The sequence below is a fragment of the Chelmon rostratus genome, chromosome 7, assembly GCF_017976325.1.
Source record: "Chelmon rostratus isolate fCheRos1 chromosome 7, fCheRos1.pri, whole genome shotgun sequence".
In the NCBI taxonomy this organism is placed as follows: Eukaryota; Metazoa; Chordata; class Actinopteri; order Chaetodontiformes; family Chaetodontidae; genus Chelmon; species Chelmon rostratus.
In genome coordinates, this window is record NC_055664.1 from 23,215,532 (window position 1) to 23,242,081 (window position 26,550).

A 26,550-nucleotide genomic window follows, 5' to 3' on the forward strand; every position below is an offset into this window, starting at 1 on the left:
CGAATGTTGCCAGATTTGAAGTTAATCTTCAGGACGTATCCATGTTTGCGGATTAGTGGCTTGGCTGTGCCCTCAATTGAGCGCCTGCACGGGAGGGACGCTCAGCTGTGTCGAGTCAGCCAAAGACAGTGAGAGTGAGAGCGGAAACACGCCAAGCTTAGTTTCACAATAAAAGCTATCAATAATGGGTAAATGAGGTGCCAGCAGATGCAGAAAAATCCAGCTAAACATTTGAATTTAATGTTTAAATGAAATATTTAAAGCCTTAGAGATTGTTTAGTTGAATATGGAAATAAGATATATGTAGGGAAAGTATGGACAGCGTAAGATGAGATGAAATTAATAAATCTAAAAATTATGGGCCACATTACTACAATAACAAACAAAAATAACAATACAATTACAAAAAACAAAAAAACTACAGCAGAATGGCATTGCGTTTGATGCATGTCATTTTGCTTTGTGTGATTAAAATACAAATTTAGTGGCTAAAACACATGACGCCTTTTCCTCCTTAAACCTGTTGATTCTCTCTACTGTTGCCACACTTTTATTTTGAAAGTTGTACCCAGAAATGCTATTTTCTACGCGCTCAAGCTTGACAGCAGGAGCACAGCGCATGGTCCTCCTCCTCAGTTGCAGCCTACAATTCAAGTGTGCACCAGAAAAAAAAAAACATGTTAAGAGGGATGTCTGGACAGTGAATATGGGAAGCAAAGCCTCACTGGCACATAGAGGATTTTAGAATGGGAAGACTGGACTTCTTTTGATCAGTGACAGCTGCGAGTGGAGTGTTTGTTTTTGTTGGGTTTTTTTTTTCTCATCACAATGTGTGAGGGATGGCTGTGGGTCGGATGCCAGTTTATTTTCGTTATGGATACGAGGACTGGCAAGTTAATAGCATGAATTACCGAGGGCAGAAAAACTGATATCAATGTTAAATTTGACTCTGGAGGGAGGACCATGGCGAAAAGGAAGGGACTGTTATTTTCACTGCTGTACTTTATGGCAGGGTTTTGGCTCACTTCGCAGCAAGTCCTGAGAATTGGTAAGTGTCATATTGTTTTTTTTTTTTTAATGACATTCCTATTAAGTATTAACATCCAGACTGCCACTATACACTCGTTAGCTTTTTTAATGTTTGATCATATGATTACAAGACCTGGGTTCTCTTTGGAATTAATAAACTCTCTTTCTTTGTATATGTAATATAAAGAGAGAAAAAAAAGACTTTTTGTGGCTTCATCATAATTAGTAATCATTATTAATCTGTCCCTAAGTACTGCTGCACCCTTACAAAGATTACAGAGTAAACATTATATTTAATTGAAGATGAATGCAGAGATTATACATGCAGATGTCATGCAAGGACTCATTCATAGCAATCATACAACTCAGATACTGCAGGTAAGTTAATGGATGCAGGACCTTTAACTCCTGGAACAATCAACAAAAACCTACAACAGGGAGTTGTGTATTCAGGGTACTCAGCACATTTGTGATGCTTTTTATATTATGTGTTTTATCTATTGCTGTGCCACTATAACACTCTTTTACTCGGTCATGCAATCACATTGTCAGTATTCCTGTAATATCCAGCATGCAGCTGTGTGCGTGTGTTATTCAACAGTGAGCTGATGTTGAGTGTCACTAGAAAAAGCATTTTTATCCTGCAGAAATTCTCCATGCTGTTGTTGCTATGTTGTCCACATGAAACAACTCTTTCGGTTTTCATCAAAATCACGTTAATCCCTGTTGGTTAGCTAAACAAGAGTCTCTCCCTCTGTTCCTCCATGTTGACAGTGCAGGTCAGAAGCAGATGAGTGATTAAGTTGGCCTACTTCTGCATCTGACAGCACGCACTGTTGGCATGATGATGTCTTTGGCACACAGGAATGTGACATGGATAGAGAGCTAAAGAATAAAGGGTGGGACGTCTCGGTGAGACTTTGCTTTCTCTTCTACCTAACAAACTCAAAAGTTATTAAGTCGTGGTGCACATGTATGCTCATGGCCAATGACATCTATGAATGTAGATCTGAGTCTAAAGTTGTCTGTTAAGCCTTTGAGAATTGACAAGAACTTTGCTTTCAACTTCACTCGGCACTTGTAATTAGACAAACAGAGCTCTTGCTCCGTCTATTCCCCTTTGATTTCTGATGTAACTTCGTAACAATGAGACGGTGTTTGCTCGAAAATTAATGCTGTCTGCTCCTCTCCCATTGGTTCTCCACCGTTCCTCTGATGGGTTTGCAGATTGCATCACAAAAAAAATGACTTTTTAATTTAGTCCTCAGGACTTTGTGCTCCGTTCAATGCCCAGGGCGACTCCAAATTTCCTCTGCTTCTAAAGACTTTAACAATCAGACTTGTGCCATTGCATAACTTTAAAGGCTAATAGGCCAGCGCCACCTCCCGCTCTAACAGTTCCGATCTGCGCTCTATATGGTTAATCTCGCTAAATCATCTATCACTCTCCGAGGCCACCTAATCTTTATCATTCTCTTCATGACCCGAACACATCATAATCTCTCCCATATGGTGTGTGGCTTGGTTCAATTAACATTTCTCTGTCTTGGCAAGTGCTGGCATCAGATTGTGACTGGCTTCCACTCTTTTCACTGGGGTTGGTAATAATGGTAAATCTTCTCCCTCAAGCCCTTAAACAACTAACACTAATCTTCTTTATGCAGAAAGTCTCTTCCCCAAATATGGTACTTAGGCAGTGACCAAATCTCATCATTGGGGAGAGCAGAGAAGCAGCAGCTTGTGGCTTGGCCTCCACTCTATTGTGCTGTTCTTTAAAATTCCTGTTCCCTCTTGTTTGCATATTAGTCATATATGATTTGTTATGATTCGACTCATACGATGTGAAAGGCGGATTAGCTACTATCGGACAAACATTTAATGCATTAATCTCGCAGCAGTTTTAGAAATTAGGTGCATTTCTTACAGTTTATAATCCTGATTTTTATTCTTTTGGTCTAAATGTTTTGGTGGTGGGTTGCAAGCAGATATCCTACAAACAGAGAAACCTCAGTGCTCCACATCAAACGAAGATAGTAGACTGGTTAGGACCTCCTCATTCATTCACAGTCTGGCATGGGCCCAGGTTGGAGTGGTGCTGGTGGTGTTGTTGAGGTGGGGGTGGGGGGGTCTCACTGGGAACTGGCCCAGGATGGGCAGAGAGGAGAAAGCAAAACACTACGTCATTGTGTTCCTGTGCCCTAAAAGACTCCCCTTCATGTGATAATTGCACAGAGTCCCAAAATCACAGATTACAATCAGAATCTAAGGATCGGCTTCTTAACATTAACCCGTCACTTTGGCTTTCTGGATTAAGAAAGGCCGAACCAGCTGCCCGAACCTGACCCGTTATTTTTCTCGCTCGCTGCACTGAAAAGGAGGAACAGAAGTCTAGAAAAAGCATAGCCTAAGGGTTTATCAGCACATGCCCGCAGCACAAGCAGAAATCTTTCATTTTTGTGACCTCCTAGCATGCATCACCCCACAGCACTGTCTGGCCTATTAAAGATGAGATGGAAGCTCAGTGATCCCGAAAATTATATTGGAAAGTAATTAATGGTAGCCACAGCAAGCATTCTCATTCCTCCTTTCTTTATAAATTGCATTAACCATAAAGCCTTGACAGAAAATAGTGGACTCAAATTCAAATATCAAGGAGGAAGCTTCCCGTTGCAAAAGAAGCTGAGGTTTAATACACAGATATTCACGGATGCTTATTGTTGTTATGTTTATGTAATTTCATTTGTGAGGAGTGAATATGGATGATTGCATTCTTGGCTATTTACAATAGACAACAAAGTATCTCAATAGAGAAGCTTGTCTGGTGATTTCTGCTCTGACTTTACAGTTTTACCTGCAGTTCAAACTTGTAATTACTGAAGTATAAATAATCCCTGGCTGCTTTAACTTTTTTGTGCATTTGCTTGCTAATAGCCTATTGAGTGAGAGTGCACTGAACCATGTGTCATCTGCAAACAGACAGTGCGAGAGTCTTATTCCCCATTTTATCTGCATCGGTATTGATAGCGAATCCAATTTAAAGCGTTGGTTCGTCCCGACTCCATGAAATGTAGAAGTGGAGAATATAAAGATGCTCTGAGCCATGGTCCCATGACCCATTTTTGGAGTTACGCTCACGGCAACCAGAGAACGATGCTAAAGAGCTTGTGTTCAGGCAGGATTGTTTACAGGACACAGCGCCATGTCACTAAAGCCACACAGGATCAGTTTCTTTGAAAGATGTCAATTTTTTTACTATATATTCTAATTTCATTTTCATATAAACATAATTTCACAAATTACAGACAACGACGTGATTTTTTTGATTTTCGTGAATTCAGTGTAAGAGTGGAGGCACGTGCCTGAAATAAGTGAAAACATAAAGGTTCAGTCAAAACAACAATACGCCATCTTTAACACTGGTTTCTTTTTTATTGCTACTGTTCATGTGAAGTAGTGATAGACCAATAAATCATCCTATATTAGCTTATAATAGATATATTACAGCTAGACACACAAGTAGAAATTGAAGTAATGTCAAAGATGTGTGCCATCTTTGACCATCAGAGACCACTGACAAGCTTACATTACACATGTCCCATTCTGTACATATCATTACCCAATTTAAGGGATCATCACATGTATGTAAAAGGATAAATATGGGCCAATAAATTATTTTAACTCAAATATCAATATCAGCCTTAGCTAGGCAGTTGTAGCTGGGCTGTGAAACAGTAATTATGAGAGGTGGTGAAGGTTTTCCACCATGAAAAGAGATGGCTTTCAAATATTGTACTGAGCAGCGATCACAGCTGGCTCATGTCCAGGTATCTGAGACAATTCCAGGATTTTAAGTTGTTAAATTAAAAAAAGGCTGCCTGGAGGGCTCAGGAGATCATTAAATGCCACTCTGGACATCAATTTTGACTTAATCTCACTGGACCACAGTTCTCAAAGCCTGAGGTAGAAGCAAATGTAATTATTTTTCAGGTGATGTGCACGTAGTGTTTGGTGAAGTCTTTTAATTGAAAATGCATGTAGTGATAAGGCTATGATTTCCTGCCTCAGCTTTCAACCACATGAATGTGTAAGCTAATTTTAAGCCAATTTTCTAAAAATTAAGTGGAGTATAGTTGCCGCTTCACTCCAGGGGCCAGATGCATAAAACTGTGTAGATTCACAAATTAAAGCAACGTGTGGGCACAAAGAGCGTAATATGGATATACATTCTTTCCATCAGATTTATAAAGTGGGGCATACGCCTGATTCTGTTTCATAAATCTCAATCACTGCGGAAAGGGGTGCACATGCACCAAGTCCATATACACTCCCACAGTTAGCCATAAATGGGTGCAGAAACGCCCTTAAACAAACATTTGCATGTAAATACTTGTGCATCCTCCACCACTCATTGGACCTGTCAATGAGAATAATGGCCAACAAGAAAAAGAGCAACTGAAACCGTTGTGTTTCATCAGCGACATTCTCCAACAGCAGCACAACAGCTGTAGCTATTTATGTGCCTGTAAACCATCTTTGCAGTTATATCGCAGTCATCGCTATTAAATAGCAGATGCATGATCAGTGTCACTGCTTCGCAACACAGGTAACCTAACACGCCAGATGAAAAATACTTGGCAGGTGATTGGATGAACCATCTATCTAACACCGTCTATCAGAGGCCAATTTCAACTAATCAGATCAAAGAGCCACGTGACGTAGCGGGAAAGCGCTACGAGCGGTGTCAGTGAGTGACTGAGAGAGGCCTTTAGTTCTCCAGTTCTGATATAACCGATGCTATCGCGGCATCTACGCTAACCTCTTTAGGAGCAGCCATTCTTGTTTTCGAACAAACAGTTGCTTCTCTTGCCGTCGTCACACCTAAACGACGCCCGTAGCTGCTAGTTCCCCGCAGGAGGCTGATTGGTCCGAACCGCTGTGGTTACTAACTGACGCCTGATCCTGTGAATCCAGCTGCTGAAGAGACGATTAACAGGGAAGCAATGGCTCCAATGGAAACAAAACTGCTCAAAATCATCAATCATAAATGATAGAAATGGGCCTGACAGGGTGAAACTGGAACAACCCAAACCACATCTCTCACCTTTTACATCATGTCTCCCTCAGCTACCTCCTGAAAACCTGGTCTGAAGTATGCGTGAGGTGTGCATGTGCTTTCTAAATACCAGTTTATGTGTGTGCGTGGTTTTTGTGCACACACATCATTTATACATCAGGCTCCAGATGTCTGGATGGTTGATGGTGGTCATGGGTGAGATAATAACTGAGGACTCTGCTGCACAACAACCAAGCTAACAGATGGATCAGTTTGTCCTGATACAGCGCAGAACCACCTCAGGCGTATTAATGATCTCTCTCTTAAACAAAGGGCTCATCTACTTTAAAACAGCATAAATATTTTCTAGTGGTGTTTTGCTGATGTGAGCCAGCACTGATTGCGCCGACCAGCACTCTTCATGCTGAACTGCAGACAAACTGCCATCGCACTGACTCCCCCGGGTTGCTCTCTGGAAATCAAGAAGCTCATTATGCTTTAAACAGAAATTTAAGATCTTATCCCAGGTGGAAATGAGAGGGGAGATAAATGCCCCCCCCCCCCCTTTCCTTTCACAGTGGGATGTGCCTTTCCACCAGGCTTCAAAACAGGAAATGAATAAGTGAACAGTGCAGTAAAACAGATATATTTATCTTTTGCTGACAGGAAAAGCTGCGTGTGTAAATAGTTTATATTGCTCATTTAAAAATATAAAACCTTCCAACCACACACAGGTCTGTCTCTACAGAGTGGCCTCCCCAGACATGAGTGGGTGCTGCCACTGTCTGACAGATGCTAACACTGTAGGCCTCTTTTTATCTATGACTTAAGCTTGCAGAGCTTATTGTAGATTGTCAAAGAGGCTACAGTCAAGAAGCAGTAAATCAAACAGACAATATATTATTAAAAGCTACTGATAAATGCTGAGTTTATCAGATATTGTCCACTGTTGGTTGCATGCAGTACATATTTTGCTGGCATTTTGAACATAGGAATGGATGCATGTTATTATGCATTTAATTAGAGGTTTTTTTTTTTTGCTCTTATCTATTTTCACAGCGCTTTAAGTACGAGGAAAACTAAATCACTGACTGGAAATGATGCACTTGGATTATTTCGTGGTTCAATCCTAAATAGAGCCCATGACATTTACTACAGCCTTTGCGCTCGACGCAAACAAACATCAAGACCAGCTGGTCAAAACTCCTGTTTATTCCCCCTTTAACATTGAAAACACCTCGAAAGAAAAAGTCACAGGAAAGAAGCTGCGATGGATCCTTTTTCTTGGCAAATTTGGGAAAAGGTTATTGGATTTTGACCTGAAAATTTCATATTCCAGTGGCTAGAATTAAGAACCTTAACAGGTCCTAGCAGCTGCTCACTGAGGCTTGGTAACCATAATTAGGATTGGCACTTTCAAGCATGCTCTTAGTGACCAGGGAGTCCAGACAAGGCTCTCTCAGTTTGCAGTTTGAGGCTATGCTACACCAAAGAAAAAGGTCATTCACAATCAAGGTCTCAAGGGGAGCTTTTTAAAGGCCCTTTCTCCTTCCAAATCAATCACAATTTCACAGGCAATTCTTCAAAGCCTGTTAGAGAGTGCAATGACCTATTGCCATCTGTAGCCTCAGTGTTGAAGTGAGGTCATTTGCAAACCGTTGCAGAATTGAAATGGCATCTTTATGATTCGTGTTCATGGTTAATGTAACTATTGATTGGTTTGAAAATTGCAGCACTTTAAAAGTACCTGCCTTTAGTCTCGGTTTTGTTTGTAGGAACAATCCTGTGAATGTGGCAAACCTGACAGCACTTAATTTCCCATTTATTAGGACAGAGGAACTGACTTAGTGTTCAGAACTGGTTTTGTTTCTGTCTGGACTCGAGAATGTCAAAGCAGTGAGAACAAACATTTCACCCCGAATGTATTATTTATTTCAGAATCCGTATCGCTGAAGGCCCAGATGTTTGAAACGATTTACATTTTAAAAGGTTTTGGTGAAATCGACGTGCAGGGGCATTTCCAGCAGGGATAAGGATACTGAATCTCACACGAGTCTGCGCGCACTACAAGCAGGTGGTGACAATCCAATATTATTCTGGCCTTAATCCTAATGTCTTTCATGCTGCTCTTTATGTAACTGTAGTGTAAAACACTGAATGCGGCTCTCGTGCCTGGACGGACTAACATATATCCATATTGCCGGCCGTGGCACGCCAGACCCGCCATCTTTCTGAAGCAGTGCGGTGGATTAAGAGTTGGATGGTTTTCAGAATGATCCTCTGAAGCCTGAAACAAGCCCCTCCCTGTGACACACACACACACACACACACACACACACACACACACACACACACACACACACACACACACACACACACACACACACACACACAGGCAGAAAAGGCAGCAGACATTTTGCAGTGTTGCATGCTGGTCTAAAATATTTGTGCATGTTTCTCATTCCTTCCTCGATAAAGGTTTAAACTTTAGATTACGTTTTTTAATTTTCAATTCCTCTGATGTCTGATGTTTGATGAAGTCATAATTGTCTAAGAATCTGAAAGGACGGGTCTGAAATGATTAGCTAACATGATTAGTCGATTAATCGATACTCCACTTTCATTGCTAGAAAAAACAAAACAAGGCATCTGGAGACGCTGCCCTGGGCTCTGGGGGAAAAAACTAATATTAGTTGCAGCCCTGAATGTAATACACACATTTCTAAAACGCTGTATTAAACATGGTTGTGCTCTGAAAAGCGCTCTGTTACGTGTCTTTCAGTTGCTGCTGGTGCTGGAAATAATTACTGGAGAGGCTGACGTAATGAGGAAATTCCTTTTGCGTGGCTGTTTTAGCAAATGAAAAATGTTTGTTTTTCTATATGAAAAAAGTGGACTATGTTAATCCACTGCAGCATCAGCTGAGTCTTCCTCTTCCTCCAGCGCAACAATGAAGCAGCTTCACTATAAACAGCGACACCTCAGAGGTTGGCTTTGCGCTTTCATTGTGGGTTTTATAAGTCTTAAAGGTGCAGAGATTTTTATATACTATAGTTTGCACTTGAAGCAATGTTGGATGAGCACTGAATGACCAGCAAATTTCACAATAAAAGCACTCTTTGGTCACATCAAGTGGCAAATAAGCACTTCATTGGACTTTATAGTTCCAGATGCTGGTATTGGATGATGAAACATCCACAGCATCTGGGACAGAAAAGTCAGTCCAGGACAAAGAAGGCAACTAATCAACATGTAGAGAAGAGAGTTTTGGCAGCCTGAGCACACTTGAACCTCTTTATAATAAATTACATTCTGTTTGGGGCTTGACTGTGTGATACAATAAATCACACACTGGTGGGTGCATGTTTAAGTGTGATTTGATCGAAGGTAGCAGGAAGCAGTCAATTGAAAACGACTGGAAATACGACTGCGCGAGGTGAACATGTGCAGCTGTTCATCTGTCCAACTGCAGTGAACTGCTGTAAGAGAAGGAGAGGAAAAAAAAAAGATGATGCGGGATGCTTTTAAATGTCTGCCATGATAATGTATTAGTGGATATGTTAACTCCCTGGATGTATTAGCTGGGACGTTGGCCTATAATGAACCACCGGCTATTGTGTCAGCTTGCGAAATTTAAGCCACGTAAATAGGGTTAAGTCAGTGAAGGTCAAGCTTTTCTCTGACAGATTAAATCCTGTCATCTCAACCAGGTCCCTTGGTAGCATTATGTGGCAGAAGTACAGAGAAAATTGGGCCACATTATGCAACTGTCGCGGTAACCTTCAAATGGAGACGAGCAAGCAAAAACAATACTCGATATTCACTGGGAACTAGTGACTAGACCGTTCTTCCACCTTATACTGACTTGTGATATGCTAGAGTTAGCTTCACCTGTCTTACTCTAGTTGGAAGTGCACTGGTCTGTTTAAACGAATGTAGCCGAGCGCAGCAGAGCAGTCTGATGAAGGATCGTAGCGAGGCGTCGTGGCGGCATTTGGAACAGGAACTTCCTCGGCCTCATAGGCTGCAACCTGAGTTTAAATGGACACTTTTACACTGACACTTCCTGTGGCGTGTGCTTTACGGTAGCTGCAACACCATGCACGTACTCTGCACTCCCACACAGGTCAAAAACAAGGGAAATATATTTTTTAAGACAAGACGATTGTTTACGATGATAATTAGCTTTTGTTTTATCATCTAATATTAGGCACAGATGGAATCATGGAAATACAGGAATACTGTGGAAGTTATCAAAATATGGATTCAATTTATAAAAAAAACAGGGTTCTACCTATTCTAAGCATTTTTTCCTATTGCCAAAGCTGAATGAACAGAAGAACTATGCCACCATGTTTTAGGTCACACACACACACACACACACACACACAAACACACACACACACACACACACACACACACACAGAGTTGTGGAGGCCGTCCTGCAGAAGATCTGCTTGATTAAAAGCAGTGCAATGCTGTGTTCATTCATGGATTCAAAATTCAATTTTTAATATTTTCTATCGAATTGTTAAACCACATGATTAGACACTCTTTCTGATGACAAAATGTGCTTAAATCCAAAAACACAGAACATTTTGAATGGAAAACACAGAATTTGGGGAAAATAATCAAACTGAAAGTGGAAAAAAAATGGATTTCACAGAGCTGTGTTTCTTCTGTTTCTACAGGGGGCATCTTTGAGACGCTTGAGAACGAGCCCATTAGTGTTGAAGAACTGGCCTTTAAATTTGCTGTAACCAACATAAACAGGAACCGGACCTTAATGCCAAACACCACATTGACCTACGACATCCAGAGAATAAACCTATTTGACAGTTTTGAGGCCTCGAGAAGAGGTAAGGATGACGTCCTTTAATCTAAAACACTTTGTGTGTTGAAAAGAGATGTGTTTTTTCCGAGTGTCTCTTTCTTTGTTCTTCTCTGTTTCATCCCCTCAGCCTGCGACCAGCTGGCGTTGGGTGTCGGGGCCGTATTCGGCCCCTCTCACAGCTCCTCTGTCAGTGCGGTCCAGTCTATTTGCAACGCCCTGGAAGTCCCTCACATCCAGACACGCTGGAAACACCCCTCAGTGGACAACAAAGACAGCTTCTACATCAACCTCTACCCTGAATACACCTCCATAAGCCGAGCTGTGCTGGACATAGTGCAGTTCTACAAGTGGAAGACGGTCACCGTCGTCTACGAGGACGCAACGGGTGAGTCGAGATGAGCTCTGACGACAGGAGACATATGGAGGGAAAATCAGCTTTCAAACAGCAGTAAAGCATAAAAAGTGTGCATTTACAGCGATGTGGGAACTGGTTGTTATATTTGTGCCTGTGTGAATACTGTACACGCTTGGTGACACACTGTTTGTGTGATACAGTCACCACATGAAGGTGTGGAGCCTGAACAATACACCTGAAAGTGCTTTGAAAGTGTTTGGAGCTCCTCTGCTTTCAAAGTTAAAGTGATGAGAAGCAATGTGGAGAACTGCAGTCAACAGTTTAAAGATGTAGTTTCACTGGACATTGAGGAATTAAAGCTTCCACAAGTCTTCAGCTCTCAAACTCTGATGGCAATGTAATTGTTAAATACAAACAATATAATTATAGTTTTATCTGGGCTATAACAACAAGCTGCTCAACTTTTCCTCACCAGTATGACTCAGTTATCTTCAGATATGACCAGAGAACCAAAGCTGAACAAATAAGCTTCTCATAAGGAACAATGATGGGAAAATAACCCGATATGGGACATTGTAAAGTTTCGTAGAAACAGAGGTCAGACAGAATAAGAGGACGAGACTTTATCCCTCTTTAACCATGACGATGTTCAACTCATCACAATTTAATTTATATAGCGCCAAATCACAACCAAAGTTGCCTCTGGACACTTTCCACACAAAGCAGGTAGAGACCAAACTCTTCATCTGTAAAGATGATGTTTAAATTTAGAACTGCTCCTGTCTGTGCAAACCAGTGCTGGAAAGTTCTCTAAAGCAAAAGAGAACATCTAAACATCTGTGATCACCCTTCAGCTGGCAGCTTGACGGTCATCTTAGACTCCCGGCAGGTGTTTCTGTTGTAAACCAGGTCACATTTACTGTGTGTATCGTTGTTGGGTTGTTGGGTTTACAGAAGTGCGCAAACAACCAGTTGATTAATCGCTTAATCCATCAACAGAAGATTTATAGGCAACTATTTTGATAATTGATGAATAAAAAAAGAAATTAATCAAAAAGGGTAAAAAGAGTCTCTCATCAGTTTCTCAAATGTAAGGATTTTCCGCTTTTTATCTTTGGAAACTGAATGTGTTTGTGTTTGTGGACTGTTGCTGAAACAAAACCAGAAATTGATTAATACGATTAATAGATTTATCATAAGAATAACCAACAGATTATATGAAAAGAAAAATAATTGCTGCCACCTGATTATGCTATAAGTGACTATGTTCCCTTTACATAGTATTAATTTGCCATGCCAGAGATTTAGAGTAGAGAAAAATACTATAGTTTAACCCACAGACTGAGTTTCTCTCTATAGCACTACGGTTTACACCACAGATTTACTGCAACTGGCTACAGACATCACAAAATCCAAACAGCACCATGTGCAAATAAAACCATCCTCACACTGAAGGCCAGTGTTCTGCTGAAAGCCAAATGGCTGCACAGAAACCTGCAATGCCATTCATCCCAGAACATCCCATTACATCATACTTCTATCTGATCATCAGTGGCTGCTGCAGCCTATCACACACCACTGAGCACCAAGGGCAGAGCATGATGACCATGTAAACTGAAGCATGTGAGGAGAATGTCGCAGAAATAATACTAATAGAAAATATGTTCATCATCATCTCAAACATCCAGCCATCCAGCACATGTTCTTACCTTCAGAAGAGCAGAATGAAGTCCTCTCAGCAGGTCACAGTCCACAGCCAGCAGTCACAACAGGTGTCATGTCCTGTTTACGTCTCATGACCTGCCGTTGAAATAAGTTCATTGTGTCAGAGCAGCGTCAAAAGTCCCACCACTGCTGTCTGCATGGATCTGCAGCAGGAACATGTTCCTCTGGCCTCTTTCCTTGGCGTCACTCTCCAGCTTTGCAGAGCCAGTTTAGCTAACTTAATTACTGATGACCACATACCAGTGATGTTTTTAGCTCGAAAAAAGACTACTCCACATGGAAAAGACCTTTCAAAGTGGAAGTATCTGTGGCATGATGTACCGATGCGTGAAACACACCAAAATCACTTGCTAACCGCGAACTTTACACGTAATTCGAACGCAGCGACACTAAACCCGCATTTAACTGCGTAATTTCAACACCTGCGCAATTTCAACGTTTTATTTTGAAAGTCGGAGCCGGAAGTATATATGTATTATAATTTCCGTAATCACGTCGCTTGACGAATTATACCGTCTTGTAGTTCTTCATGACGGCCACTGGAGGGCAGTGAACACAGGTGATTTTCTATTGAAGACATACCGAATAAAACTTTTTTTTTTTTTTTTTTTTTTTTTATCTCTAGGTTGGAGATTTAACTTTGAGTGGCACAGGACACCAGAACTAGGAGCATGATACAGATAGAAAAATATCTATATAAATCCAACTTAACCAGGTTAAGAAGTTAAATACAATGGGGTGCATAAATAAAGAATGTACAAAGTGTCATGAATTGCCTGAAAAAATAAGTAGTGTTAAATGAAAAGGTTCAGCAGTTCAGACGTCTTATACAATATATATGCGGATATTGTGTGAATGTACTGTTACATTTTAGTTTCTGTTGTTTTCAAAGATGCAGTGATGTAAAGTTCACCTCTGGAAAGAAAAGTTTGCCAAGATAACGGAGACAGCGAGAGTGACCTACGTGCATTTAGAAATCAGTGTCTGTCGCCCTCAGGTGGTCACAAAGATGAACTGCAACTTCAAATTCGTCAAGCTAGCATCAGTACAGACATGACAGCTTATGCTAGCACTTCCGTCAGATCAATCAGAAAACAAACAGGTGTTCTTAATTTTCCTCTAGTGGTGGCAGTTTAAGAGTTAGGGACCAGTTAATGGTGCGCTACTAAATTTCTCCACCGGCACTAATTACCGTCTTACAGTAGGAGCAATGTAGCCAAGATAACAAGGCTACATTAAGTTAGCTTACTGACGCCAGCTGCGTCCATCTGTCACGTGACCTTCGCCTCTTGCTCACCTTTGTGGCGATGACTGTTGACAAGGGATTTAATCACGTGTTGCCACCTAGTGGTCGCAACGAGGAACTGCAAGGTCGAATTCGTCAAGCTAGCATCAATAAAGACGTGATATTTTATGCTAGCTATTTCCGTTAAACAAACTGCGCAATCAGAAAACAAACATATGTTTTCTATTTTCCTCTAGTGATGACAGTTATAGAGTTAGAGATCAATGTAATGTTGCGCTGGTAAGGTTCTCCATCGGAATTGATAACCTTCTTAGGGTATGAGTATTGTTAGCAAAGTTAACAAGACAACATTGATTTGGACTGCATGCCGGACAGAGTGCAAACAAACGTTTCCGGTCTAGACTTTCAAAATACAAAGATCAAAAACAGTGTTAGTAGTTACATAACAGTGTTATGTAATAATATTGATTGATTTGACCACGTTCACAGTGGTAAATGTGGCATATGTACCTCCTCTGGTACCCAATATAGTTATATGCTGCCAAGAAAGCTATTTATCATACAAACAGGTGACCTTGCTAACCACTGTTCCACTTTCTTATATTCAGCTGAGTTTGCTTTCCTGTTTTCTGTCCATACTTTCGGCTTAATGCGATGTCCATACTTTCGGTTTAATGCGATATGCTGGATAAATTAAAGCACCTGCACATAAATTATTGATTAATTCATGAATCACAGCCATGAAAAATGTGTTTCCATCCAATAATTACAGCCCCCATGAGTCTTGCACAGCATTTTGATTTGACATTTATTAAAGGGACTTGCTCATCTTAATATGATATAACAGGAGTGAAATGTTGACATGTTTTTTGGTAAACAAAAGCAGATTTATTGTTAGATGAATATAGCAGTTTTGTGGTCTCATACTTAAGACAAGCAGCTTAAACCTTGTAATAATGTTATCTAACAGTTAACTTTATGTTAAGACTAACTTTTTGACCATTTGCTGCCATGACACCCAAACACTCAATCACAATCAAAAGCCGATTATGATTTGATTAAAACAGTCTTTTTTACGCTACACAACATTTCCACCAACCTTTCTATTTGAAATACTTTATAGCTAAATGCCTACAGAGGGTGGATTTGTTTTAAATATGTGATCGATGAGTCTAATGATGGTCTTCTTGTCTTTTAATTCAAGGACTGATTCGTTTGCAAGAGTTGATCAAAGCTCCATCCAGATACAGCATTAAAATCAAGATCCGGCAGCTGCCAACAGGAAGTAAAGATGCCCGTCCTCTGTTGAAAGAGATGAAGAAGGGGAAGGAGTTTTACGTCATCTTTGACTGCTCTTACCAAACATCAGCTGATGTTCTCAAGCAGGTGAACGAAACAAACATCTACCAGCATGAGGTCTATACTGGGCAGGGGTCATTGTCCTCTGGGTTTTCTTTTTCAGTGGAGAATAATCTGTGTTATTTGAGTGTTTCTGCATAGCTTTTCGTTTAATATTCACTGTGTGCAAGATTAGTCGAATTGCATCCCCTTCAGAAATCCTATGTTCATTCCCAATCTAAGCAGAGGATATTTTCCAGCCAGACATACACATTTAGAGCCAAAAGCTGCACAGAAGATTATTTGGAAACACCACGCTAACATGAGCAATTTGTGATATATACTAACTTGGATATTTTATGTGAACTGCGCAAACATTACAAAATGAGACAATTCAGAAAATGGATGGAGTGTGTGATTTGCAAGAGTCCCAGGGAACAGATGTGGCTCGATGACATTTGGGAAAGACAAGATTATCTATCGTGGCTGGTGTGAATGTTAAGTCGGAGGAAAAATGTGAACCTCTCCTTTATCTCTCACCCTGTTTAGATCTTGTCCATGGGGATGATGACTGAATATTACCACTTTTTCTTCACCACACTGGTAAGAAAACCATTTATCAAGCTACATTTCTGAGAATTGCTGTAACACATGAGGGTTGTTTTATTCAACGTATGTGCGCAAGAACTTTGACTCTAGAGGATTCCCTTTGAAACTGGATTGATGGATATTTAATTAATTACACACCATCTTAATCAAGTGTCCTTCTATCCTATGCAAGCATAGATGTGTGTATTCAACTGGAGATTCTGTTATGCAAAGATTATGCAGATGAACTCAACACATCTGTGGTCTTTTGTATAATAAGATTGCTGGTTGTTTTCAGTGCCCTTGGCATAATTCCATGGTATTATTCTGTATATTGCTCCGCTGTTTTAATCAAGTGTCCCTTTACCCTTGCTGAGTAAGTCGCATCTACTTTTGAGTATTTTAAAGTCACATTAATTCTGCACTGATGATGTTGTTTCTGTCACTGTTACAGGACCTGTTTGCCCTCGATCTGGAGCCGTACCGCTACAGTGGGGTCAACATGACAGGGTTCAGACTACTCAACATAGACAGCCCTCAGGTGGCCTCGGTGGTGGAGAGGTGGGCCATGGAGCGACTGCAGGCTCCCTCCAAAGCTGAGACTGGAATGATGGAGGGGATGATGACAGTGAGTCTACCTTTGCCAATGAAAGCCCATTAATTCTGTACAAAGCTAAATGGAAAGTTTATGGACAGTCTATGAGCTCGTGAGAGAAACTTCGCTGCAGTGAATTTAATATCCACACTTGATTTGATTCTGGATATATTTGTATATATGAGAATTTAGTGTGGCAAGAATTATTTGATTAGTCATTAAAGCTTCCCAGTTCTGCATTTTTGAAAGGGCCAGTGGCTAAAAATTTCCCAAGCCTCGTACAATCAGAGTACATGAGTCAGATAAAACTCAAATGTGATATATAATCATCAGCAGCATCATAATCATCGTGAAGAGCTTTTCTAGTCCAAAGCACAAGCACTTTTACTCACATATTGCTAACTTGCCTGTCAAACTTGACTTTTAATATCAAATGAGGCCATTATAGAAATCCAGACACACTTATTACATGTAAATGTATAAACATGTGTTTTATTTTGGGAAGCTGCACAAGACTTTTGTGCAGAATTAATCAGACCCAGAATGCAACAATCCACCTTGTTGCTTTCTGATTGTGTGTGCATGAGAAAGGTACTTTGAATCATGGTTTCAGGTGTATATTTTGGGGTATTTAGGAACCATATGGCACTGTGCATGTACAACAGTCCTGATGTGATCAGCTCACGACGTGATTTGTGATCCCCGCTGATGGATGATGACGCCCGTGCTTCTCTTTCAGACTGAAGCGGCTCTGATGTACGACGCCGTCTACATGGTGGCTGCTGCCTCGCAACGCGCCTCCCAGATCACTGTCAGCTCCCTTCAGTGCCACCGACACAAACCCTGGCGCTTTGGATCACGCTTCATGAACATGCTCAAAGACGTGAGTGTGGGCTATGAATGTGTGACACCCGCCCCTCTTCCTCCACCCATCCATCCGTCTCACAGCCTGCTGCCTCTGTCTCATTTCCTTGGGTACAGGAGCAGAAACAATAGAGTTAGGAGATCGGATGTGATGAACGAGGAACATGTGTGTCACAATTATATTTAAACCAGTTTTTCTCAGGAGATAGGGACTGACGTCAGGTGCTGCAAGCTGGAGGTTTTTTTTTTTATTAGAGGGTTGTCAGGTGCCCATTGACAGCTTTCCATATGAATGAACAGGATAAAATAATCAAGAACGTCATGCTCACTTTAAAATATGTTTGCTCATATTTGAAATAAATGTCACTTTACCTCTTCGTGGTTTGAAGCTTGAAGGATGTTGTAGTGGAGATCTTAGGTAACTGAAAATGAAAAAAAGTGTTAAATTCTGCATTTTGATCTGACAGCAGACAGAGCGGGAACATAATGAGACAGAAGTGACGTTTAAAAGCAAGCGCTGACAGATTACACATCACATATGAAGTGAAGTTTATTTGCAGAAGCAGATTTTCTCAGCTCCGCCGTGATATTTGAATTTGATAGCCTACATGGTGGCTGCTGCCTCGCAATGCGCCATTATATTGCAGTCTCTAATTAGATGTTTATTGACAAATGAGCTTTTCAATTAGAATTGGGGACAGAATATTGAAGGATATACACAAAGAGTGAGTAAATAAAGAACTTTTCAGCTGCACAGCCTCTGCAGATGTCGTCTGGAATCAGATGTGTGATCAGCAACTTTACATAAACACACCGAGATATAAGATATGTGCTTCTTGTCCACTGGTGAAGCACAGTGTATTGTTCTGCTCGATAAACATGACATCCAATATCTTCTCAAGTATTTTTTTATTGTGCGTTAATGTAAAAGGACTATGCTGTTTTTTTTCCACACTACATGCTACCAGCCAAAGCATTGAGTTTTCTGTTAGCCAGCAGTGTAAAGGCTCAGAAAAAAGCACAACGGACAATCAGGCAGGGAACTGGGAGAAATTGGCCAGTCTGTATGAGGGGCAGGTGTGTGGCCAGGGGGGTGACTGGGGAAAGGTGGGAAGAGCTGAGGACAACAGCTGGAGGGTGAGGGAAGAGCAGCATCTGAGATGGCAGGAGAGGTTAGTGGCAGGCAAACAGGCGAAATACAGAAACTGAAATGAGGAACTATGACAATTTGTGTTCTTTCATTTAGTTACTGTGTCAAAATTAAGCTGTGAGTCTGTCACAGTGGACATCATTGCATGCTGAGGGTTAAGACAGCCACCAAAGCTCATTTTTTTATCCACGAGACTCACATTTTTGTGTTTCTGCCGACATCTCACACAGTCCAATAAATTAAGTTCTGCATCACGACACATTTCAGCGGCTTTGCTTTCTGCGTTTGTGAAAGTTTGGTTTGGAGACATCATAGCGACCATATTGTCAGTGGAGGAATTTCCAGTGTCTGTTGAGAGTGGTGTGTTGATTCTGACTTAACACATTTTTTAACCTTTTACAGTGGTTTACGTAGATTCCCCATAATCCATCTCCCTCTTTCTGTTACAATCTTGTTGTCAGGTATGATTTGAAAAGTCTGCACTCAATAATTCTGCAACTTTGATAACAATCAAATCAGAAATGATCTTCATGGTGGTGGATCACTTATAGAAAGTAATTTTCTCCCTGAAATTTGATGCTGTACAGAGACCAGTGGCTGCCCAGGCGGTGGAAAGCACACTGAAAAAAAAAAACACTGTAGTACAATTGGAAAATTATCAGCAGCGTGCACAGAGAATTTAAGTTAAATTGGTTAAAACATGCAAAATACTGATATGGCCCAGTAAGATTGCATTTTATTGCTGTGTTATCTGAAGTGCTGTTCAGCAAGACACTGGCGAGGCTTCATAGCTTAGCCTGCACTCTGCTCTCGTGTGGGAGGGAAGGCAAAAAGACAATTTCCCCTGCAGGAATCAGAGCTGTATCACATATTTGATACTAAATGTAAAATTCAGCAGAGAAAGTTTCATTCGCAAGAAAATTAGGCCCAGCTTTGTGCACTTGGACTGTTTTATTAATGCACCGATGCACATACAGAGCGTGTTTGTTAGTGAGGGTGGCGTACAGAGGCCTCTGGGAGCAGTGGAGTTTCTCTCACCAGGATGGTCTGTCCAGTGTGTTCATGGATCTTCACTGAGGTTTCAGTGCTGTGCTTAAATCTCATTCTTATCCTTTTTATGATTTGGATTCTCCAATCCGAGAAGATCCATGTCATCACTACATGTACAGTAATGACACCAACACATGGCCAAGACAGAGACACTTTTGATTGGTGAGGATTTGAAAAGAGACTTAATGACAGGAATAAATCTGGACTAAGAGGTCAAGAAGTCCTCACAGATGTGTGCAATAAGACTGTGTGAAACGGCCTAATCAAAGAGCAGCTTCACCAAATGATATCCTGTAACCTCCTATAGATGCGACAGATCTTTGCATTAGAAACATGTCAGAAACGTTGCGAGGGAGATAGCGGGCTTCGTGATGTCATTAGATTTAATCTTGGATCTAGTGCGGGCATTACCGCGCGCCACAGAATTATTTTCACTCACAAACTGGCTGATGTAAGTTTCTGATGAAAGGCTGTAAGAACGAGATGATGGATCACAAAAGCTCAGTGTGGTCTGGCATCTCTTAACACACCTGTAACTGATTTCTCACCAAGCAACCTGCACACACCTGAAAAGCCGTACGCTCAGAGAGTTTCAGTGTGATTTGGGGTGGTTTATTTTATGTGCTCAGTGGCTTTTAGTTTGTGTCACTCACTCCAAGTCCCCCAAAATAAAGAAGTCACACAGCGCCTCGCCCATTTATGTCCCAACTGTATGTGGCTTTCAGCTTCTGTTCACTGGAAAAACAGCTACGTCTTTCTTCAGACATAGTATCAGTGATCATGTTCACTGAGAACAATTTTCCTCTTCTAAGAACACCAACCAACCGTCCTCTGTCTTTGCACAAGGAATAAACTCTTCAGTTGTGTAGATTATCACAAGTAACCCAGTTTTTCCAGTGATAATATGTAAATGAAGGCGCAGCAGCAAGCTTTTGTTTCCACAGCTGAAGCCTTTTCATCAATGTGTGATTCGATTATTCCTCATTTGGGTGCAATGCACCGGTCTCCGATAGGAATGCAGAGATCTGCATGTGTTTCTAAGAAGGTTTGACGTATGAAGACTTTGTGTTTCCACCCCTTAAATTCTATTTTCGGGACACTTTGATGTGCAGCCAGAAAAATTAGAAATCACAAATGCCATGAGCTCAACGACGGCAAATTTACATTTGCTGTACTGATTTGTAGATATGCCGTCTTCCCGTAACAGAACTGGCTTCTGAGCTTCCCCTTGCTGGCGCAGAATTGAGATGCAGCTCTGTGAGCCCTCTGTAATAGAGATTTAAACTGACTGTTATTCAGCTGAGCTCACTTCATTATCAACTGCATTCAAATATCTCTGAACTCAGCTGCCCACCCACTGGTCTCCGCTCAGACAGAGGCCATGCCTGCCTGCTCCATTTACATCACCGTCCACCATGTTTGTCACTTTATGTTTCCACTGAGGAACCAACCAATGCAAAAATGCCCATTAAGATGCAGGTAGCCTTTGTCAGTGTTCTTTGCTTAATATAGCAGTCAACAATTATTCATTTAAATAACTGTTTTCATTTTCTTGGCTCCTTCTTAACTTTGCATTTCTACGACAATAAGAACTGAGGGATTCATTGTTTCTGTTTTCTACCCTCTCTTTGCCACAGGCGCAATGGAACGGTTTGACGGGACAAATAATTATAAACAAGACGGACGGCCTGCGGAAAGAATTTGATTTAGATGTCATCAGCCTAAAGGAAGATGGCTTGGAGAAGGTGAACTATCTGATGTGTGTCTGTACTGTCAGTACAGGCTGTTGTTGTAGACATTCATGCAGAGCTGAACAGAGCAGGGAAAACAGAGACTAACCGGTCCACTGCTTTACACTGTAACCTCAGTTTTTCTGAAGCTGCAGAAAGATGATTTTTCTGTAAAACAAAATACAGCATCTTGAAATCTGTTTTGACACGTAGCTCTTGCATGTAGCTGTAGCTGTTGCTTTAAGCTCAAAATTGACGGTGATGATCTCCATTTTGCCATTAACAGACCTATTATCTGTTAATGTCAGATCACTTCACTGCAAAGAAATGAAACTTAAGACAGGTGGAGGTAAAGATTGACATGAAGATGAAATAAGAGCTGTAACCAGAGGAGTTATTATTTTCCACATTTGTCCTGAAGCCAAAATTCACCATCATTGTTTATTGTGTTTTTTTATTTTTTCTTTTAAGTTCAGGGTTCTGTGATTAAAATGCTTTCTCTTTATTATTCCTGCAAGACTATCGCGGGCAACAACCGCCTGAATAAAGTGTGGAAAAAGGTCTGTACTTTAACTGCCCTGGCAGACGAAGGGAATATTGACTTATTTACCTGCTGCCCTCTGTGATGTCTCCCCTTGAAAAAAGTTTTAGGTAGTGGTGCGCAGGAATGTTCAACATTTCTGTACTGGACATGGCATTTCAAGTTTTATAAGATATCGTGTTATATCTTCTTTTCCTTTTAACCCCTTCCCGTATCGCTCATCTGTGTTTGTTCTTCCACTGTAATTTCTCTGCTTCCTAGTACTTGTTTCTTCTCCCTTCTTTGCATTCCTTGCCTTGATCCTGTGAAGGTGACGTGGGCAACTGTGGCTCTTTGATGTCCAGTCAGTGTGCTTATTTGGATGTATTATTCTTTACAGATTGGTGTGTGGAACTCCCAAACAGGCCTTAATTTAACAGAAAACAACAAGGACTCTTCTACAAATGTGACCGACTCCATGGCCAACAGGACCCTCATTGTCACAACTATTCTGGTATGAATAGAATTAAATTTATCAACCAGCATTTGATCAGGAATGTCTTGCTAAAACTAATGAAGTTTATAATGTGCCTTGCCCCAGGAAAATCCTTACGTGATGTATAAGAAATCTGATAAGCCGCTGTATGGAAATGATCGCTTTGAGGGTTACTGCCTGGACCTCCTCAAAGAGCTCTCCAACATTTTGGGCTTTTCCTATGAGGTAAAACTGGTGTCTGATGGCAAATACGGAGCTCAGAATGACAAGGGGGAGTGGAACGGCATGGTGCGAGAACTCATTGACCATGTGAGTGCCAATCCGTGTTATAACTGAGGGAATATGTGAGTGATCAGCCGTATCATCGGCCTTTGACTGCGGCTCTGCTTGATGTTTTTCTTCCGGTCTAGGTGGCTGACCTCGCCGTGGCCCCTCTCACCATCACCTACGTGAGGGAAAAGGTGATAGATTTCTCCAAGCCCTTCATGACGCTGGGGATCAGCATCCTCTACCACAAACCCAACGGCACCAATCCAGGAGTATTCTCCTTCCTCAACCCACTGTCTCCTGACATCTGGATGTATGTGCTGCTGGCATGCCTCGGTGTCAGCTGTGTGCTGTTTGTTATCGCCAGGTAAACAGCCACTTGAGGGATGTTTGCTCAAGTTAAACGCATTGCCAAAAACACGCTTGACAAGCTTTACTAAACAGGCCAATTAACAGCAAGAATGCAGTTACTACAAATTAAACTTGTTGTGTGGTTTAAGTTGAGCAGATGTAACTCATTTAACATATATAGTAAACAATAGCAAAGAAAATGCTAATAAAACAAAGAATTAGTGGATGTATAAAAATCCTGATTTATAACTTCAGTTACAATTAGCTTTAAATGTTCATTATGTTTCGTTGCACTACAAAGTTTAATGTTGTTTACGCAAAAGCAAAACATTCAACTTCCTGCATGCACTAGGCCATTTGGATTTATGAATAGTCAACCTTTAACTGGCTGCAACAACGACCTGCAGGTGTGAATTATTATTATTATCTTGCACTCTGTCATCAACATGAGCTGGAAAAGTAATGCAGGTAGTAATGAGTAAATATGAGCTGTTGCCACACACATAAATATGGTATTATCTCATCATCATCAAATCACCGGCTTCATTATCAATTGTGACTGTTCAATTCTTCTCCTGCAGGTTCACTCCCTATGAGTGGTACAACCCTCACCCCTGCAACCCAGATTCAGATGTGGTTGAAAACAACTTCACTCTCATAAACAGTGTCTGGTTCGGTGTTGGAGCACTTATGCAGCAAGGTATATTTACTGCAGTTATAAATGCATTGTGTTTTTATGCTGTTTTCATCCCTGGTATGAAGCACCTCCAACCATCACCTTCACACAAAGAACAATGTTTTTTATTCATAAGTTATTTTTTGTTACATTCTGTAATTTCGGCATTCTCTCATGGAGTATTTGTTTGTAGAATTCATCGTGTACTTTGTGTTGTTATCTTACAGGATCCGAACTGATGCCTAAGGCCCTCTCTACAAGGATAGTTGGTGGAATATGGTGGTTCTTTACGCTGATCATAATCTCCTCATACACTGCCAACTTGGCTGCCTTCCTCACTGTGGAGAGAATGGACTCACCGATCGACTCTGCAGATGACTTGGCCAAGCAAACCAAAATAGAGTATGGTGCTGTAAGAGACGGCTCCACCATGACCTTTTTTAAGGTAACCCTCGTTACACTGCACGGTTAATGGGAAAGTAACCGTTCACCGGTGGGGGGAAGGGATGCAAACACAGCTTTTGATTTTAATTAGCCTGACAAGTTTTACCCTTGAGCAACGAGTCCTCAGTCATTACAGGAACATGACGTGCTGTCTGACGGGTTGGCTGAAAATGGAGTCTGCAAAAAAAAAAAAAAAAAAAAAAAGTAGGGTTAAAAGTTAGTGTCATAGAAACTTTCCTCATAAGTGCATCTTAACGATAAACCTGTGGGCAATTTTTCCATAGGGATTAGGATTTATTGTTTTGCCTGTAGCACAGCAGCCAGTTTATCTGAATGTGCAGAGAAAATGGAATGATCTTGGGCAGATTTGTACACACTTCACATCCCATCTCCTGCCATGCATCAAGGTGATTGCTCCAGTCAGCAGATAGGCTCCCACTACTGTTCCGTCTGAAATAATAGAAACAAGCATCAACCATGTATGAATCACATACGACCATGTATCAACATTATCTGCTCTGTGTAAACGCGTGTTGTTGCTTTCTGCATTGACCATCGAGACACATTGTTTTAAACTTCCACAAATCTCAATTCTGATCCAACAGAAATCTAAGATCTCAACTTACGAGAAAATGTGGGCATTCATGAGCAGCAGGAAAAACACGGCTTTGGTGAAAAACAACCGGGAGGGGATTCAGAGGGTGCTGACCACAGACTATGCTCTTCTGATGGAGTCGACCAGCATCGAGTACATCAGCCAGCGTAACTGCAACCTCACACAGATTGGCGGCTTGATAGATTCAAAGGGCTATGGAGTGGGAACCCCGATTGGTAAGAGAGATCAGTAAGAGGCATAACCAATAAATGCTCCCTATCTGTCTCCGAAACAACAAACCCAAAGGTTGTGTTGCTGGTAATGGCAGTAATAATGGTTTTTTTTTCTCCTGCTGCTGTTTCCCCGCTCTAGGCTCCCCTTACAGAGACAAGGTCACCATTGCCATCTTGCAGCTTCAGGAGGAGGGGAAGCTGCACATGATGAAGGAGAAATGGTGGAGAGGGAATGGCTGCCCAGAGGAGGACAGCAAAGAGGCCAGTGCTCTGGGTGTGGAGAACATAGGAGGAATTTTTATTGTGCTGGCAGCTGGACTAGTCCTCTCAGTTTTTGTAGCAATTGGGGAGTTTATTTACAAATCCAGAAAAAACTTGGACATTGAGGAGGTGAGTGTCGGTCAGTGCGAATGGCACAATAAGTATTAACATATAAGGGGACTAGATGGAAGACTGTTATGAACCTACCACACATTTGCGTTGTCATTGTTGTCTTCAGAGGACTACAGTAATCACTGGGCCAACAAAAAAAATTGGAGTCTGAATGTGTTGAACTGCATTGTTACAATCAAAACAGAAATACTTTTTAACACAGAGTTTAATGTTTTCAGTAGTTTTGATGTAGAGCACATGAACATTTTAGTCTTAATTGGAAGAGTACATTTTTATGATGACGTATGGTTGCTGACTTCTGACATCATGACACTTGACCATCTTGGCCTTGCTGTTTTTTTTTTTTTGAAAAAAAAAAAAAAAAACTGTAACATTGTAAAATAGTTTTGTGTGAAAACCAATGTCATTGTCATGCCATGATATTGTGGGTAAGTGGTATCTTTTGAGGCATGTTTGCCATGTTAATTTCAGCAACTGCAGTAGGTTTGAGGGTATTCTGTCATAAAATGTTTGCCATTTTCATATTTATAGTGCACAGAAACCTTGACATAACAACACTACTTCTTACCACTTTTGTATGTACTCATGTATTTTAAAGAATCTTGATTTATTCAATTATGGGTGTTTCCAATTTGTTTATGAATGAGTTGTCCCTCAAGATTTTATTCGAGTTGCTTGACACTCAGGCCATCAGTTGCTTACAGTCTATACTTTTTTTTTTGCTTTTTGTATCATATGAAGTTCATGAACATGCATGTATAAGTTTCTTCATGTTGGAATTGTTTCAGAATGACTAAAAGTTATGTGAGAACATTACACCCTTTAACCTTTTATTTCTGGTTGTTTTGGTTTTGATTGCTCAGTTCCTCTGCACGCAGCAACCTTTTCCTTTACTACATGGAGATGTTATCACAAGATTTTGATTTCATCAAAACTTTTGGGTTACATCAAGAAGATCTGAGGTCGTGTAAAACTAGAATGTCTGTCAAATTGTGGTTGTCCCATTTTGCACATTTGA

The 26,550-nt window shown here is 40.9% G+C and overlaps 1 protein-coding gene across 1 annotated transcript; it reads left to right on the plus strand.

Annotated features, from left to right (window-relative positions):
• The first annotated feature begins 742 nt into the window (after positions 1-742).
• LOC121609682 (glutamate receptor ionotropic, kainate 1) lies at positions 743-26,405 on the plus strand. The gene is made up of 15 exons (XM_041941367.1): positions 743-1,048; positions 10,774-10,941; positions 11,044-11,301; positions 15,447-15,628; positions 16,130-16,183; positions 16,623-16,796; positions 17,503-17,646; positions 21,465-21,572; positions 22,478-22,591; positions 22,679-22,882; positions 22,984-23,207; positions 23,773-23,891; positions 24,095-24,312; positions 24,917-25,142; positions 25,279-26,405. Exons 1-15 carry the CDS (start codon positions 964-966, stop codon positions 25,566-25,568), a joined length of 2,568 nt encoding a protein of 855 aa, XP_041797301.1. The 5' UTR covers positions 743-963; the 3' UTR covers positions 25,569-26,405.
• The last annotated feature ends 145 nt before the right edge of the window (positions 26,406-26,550 follow it).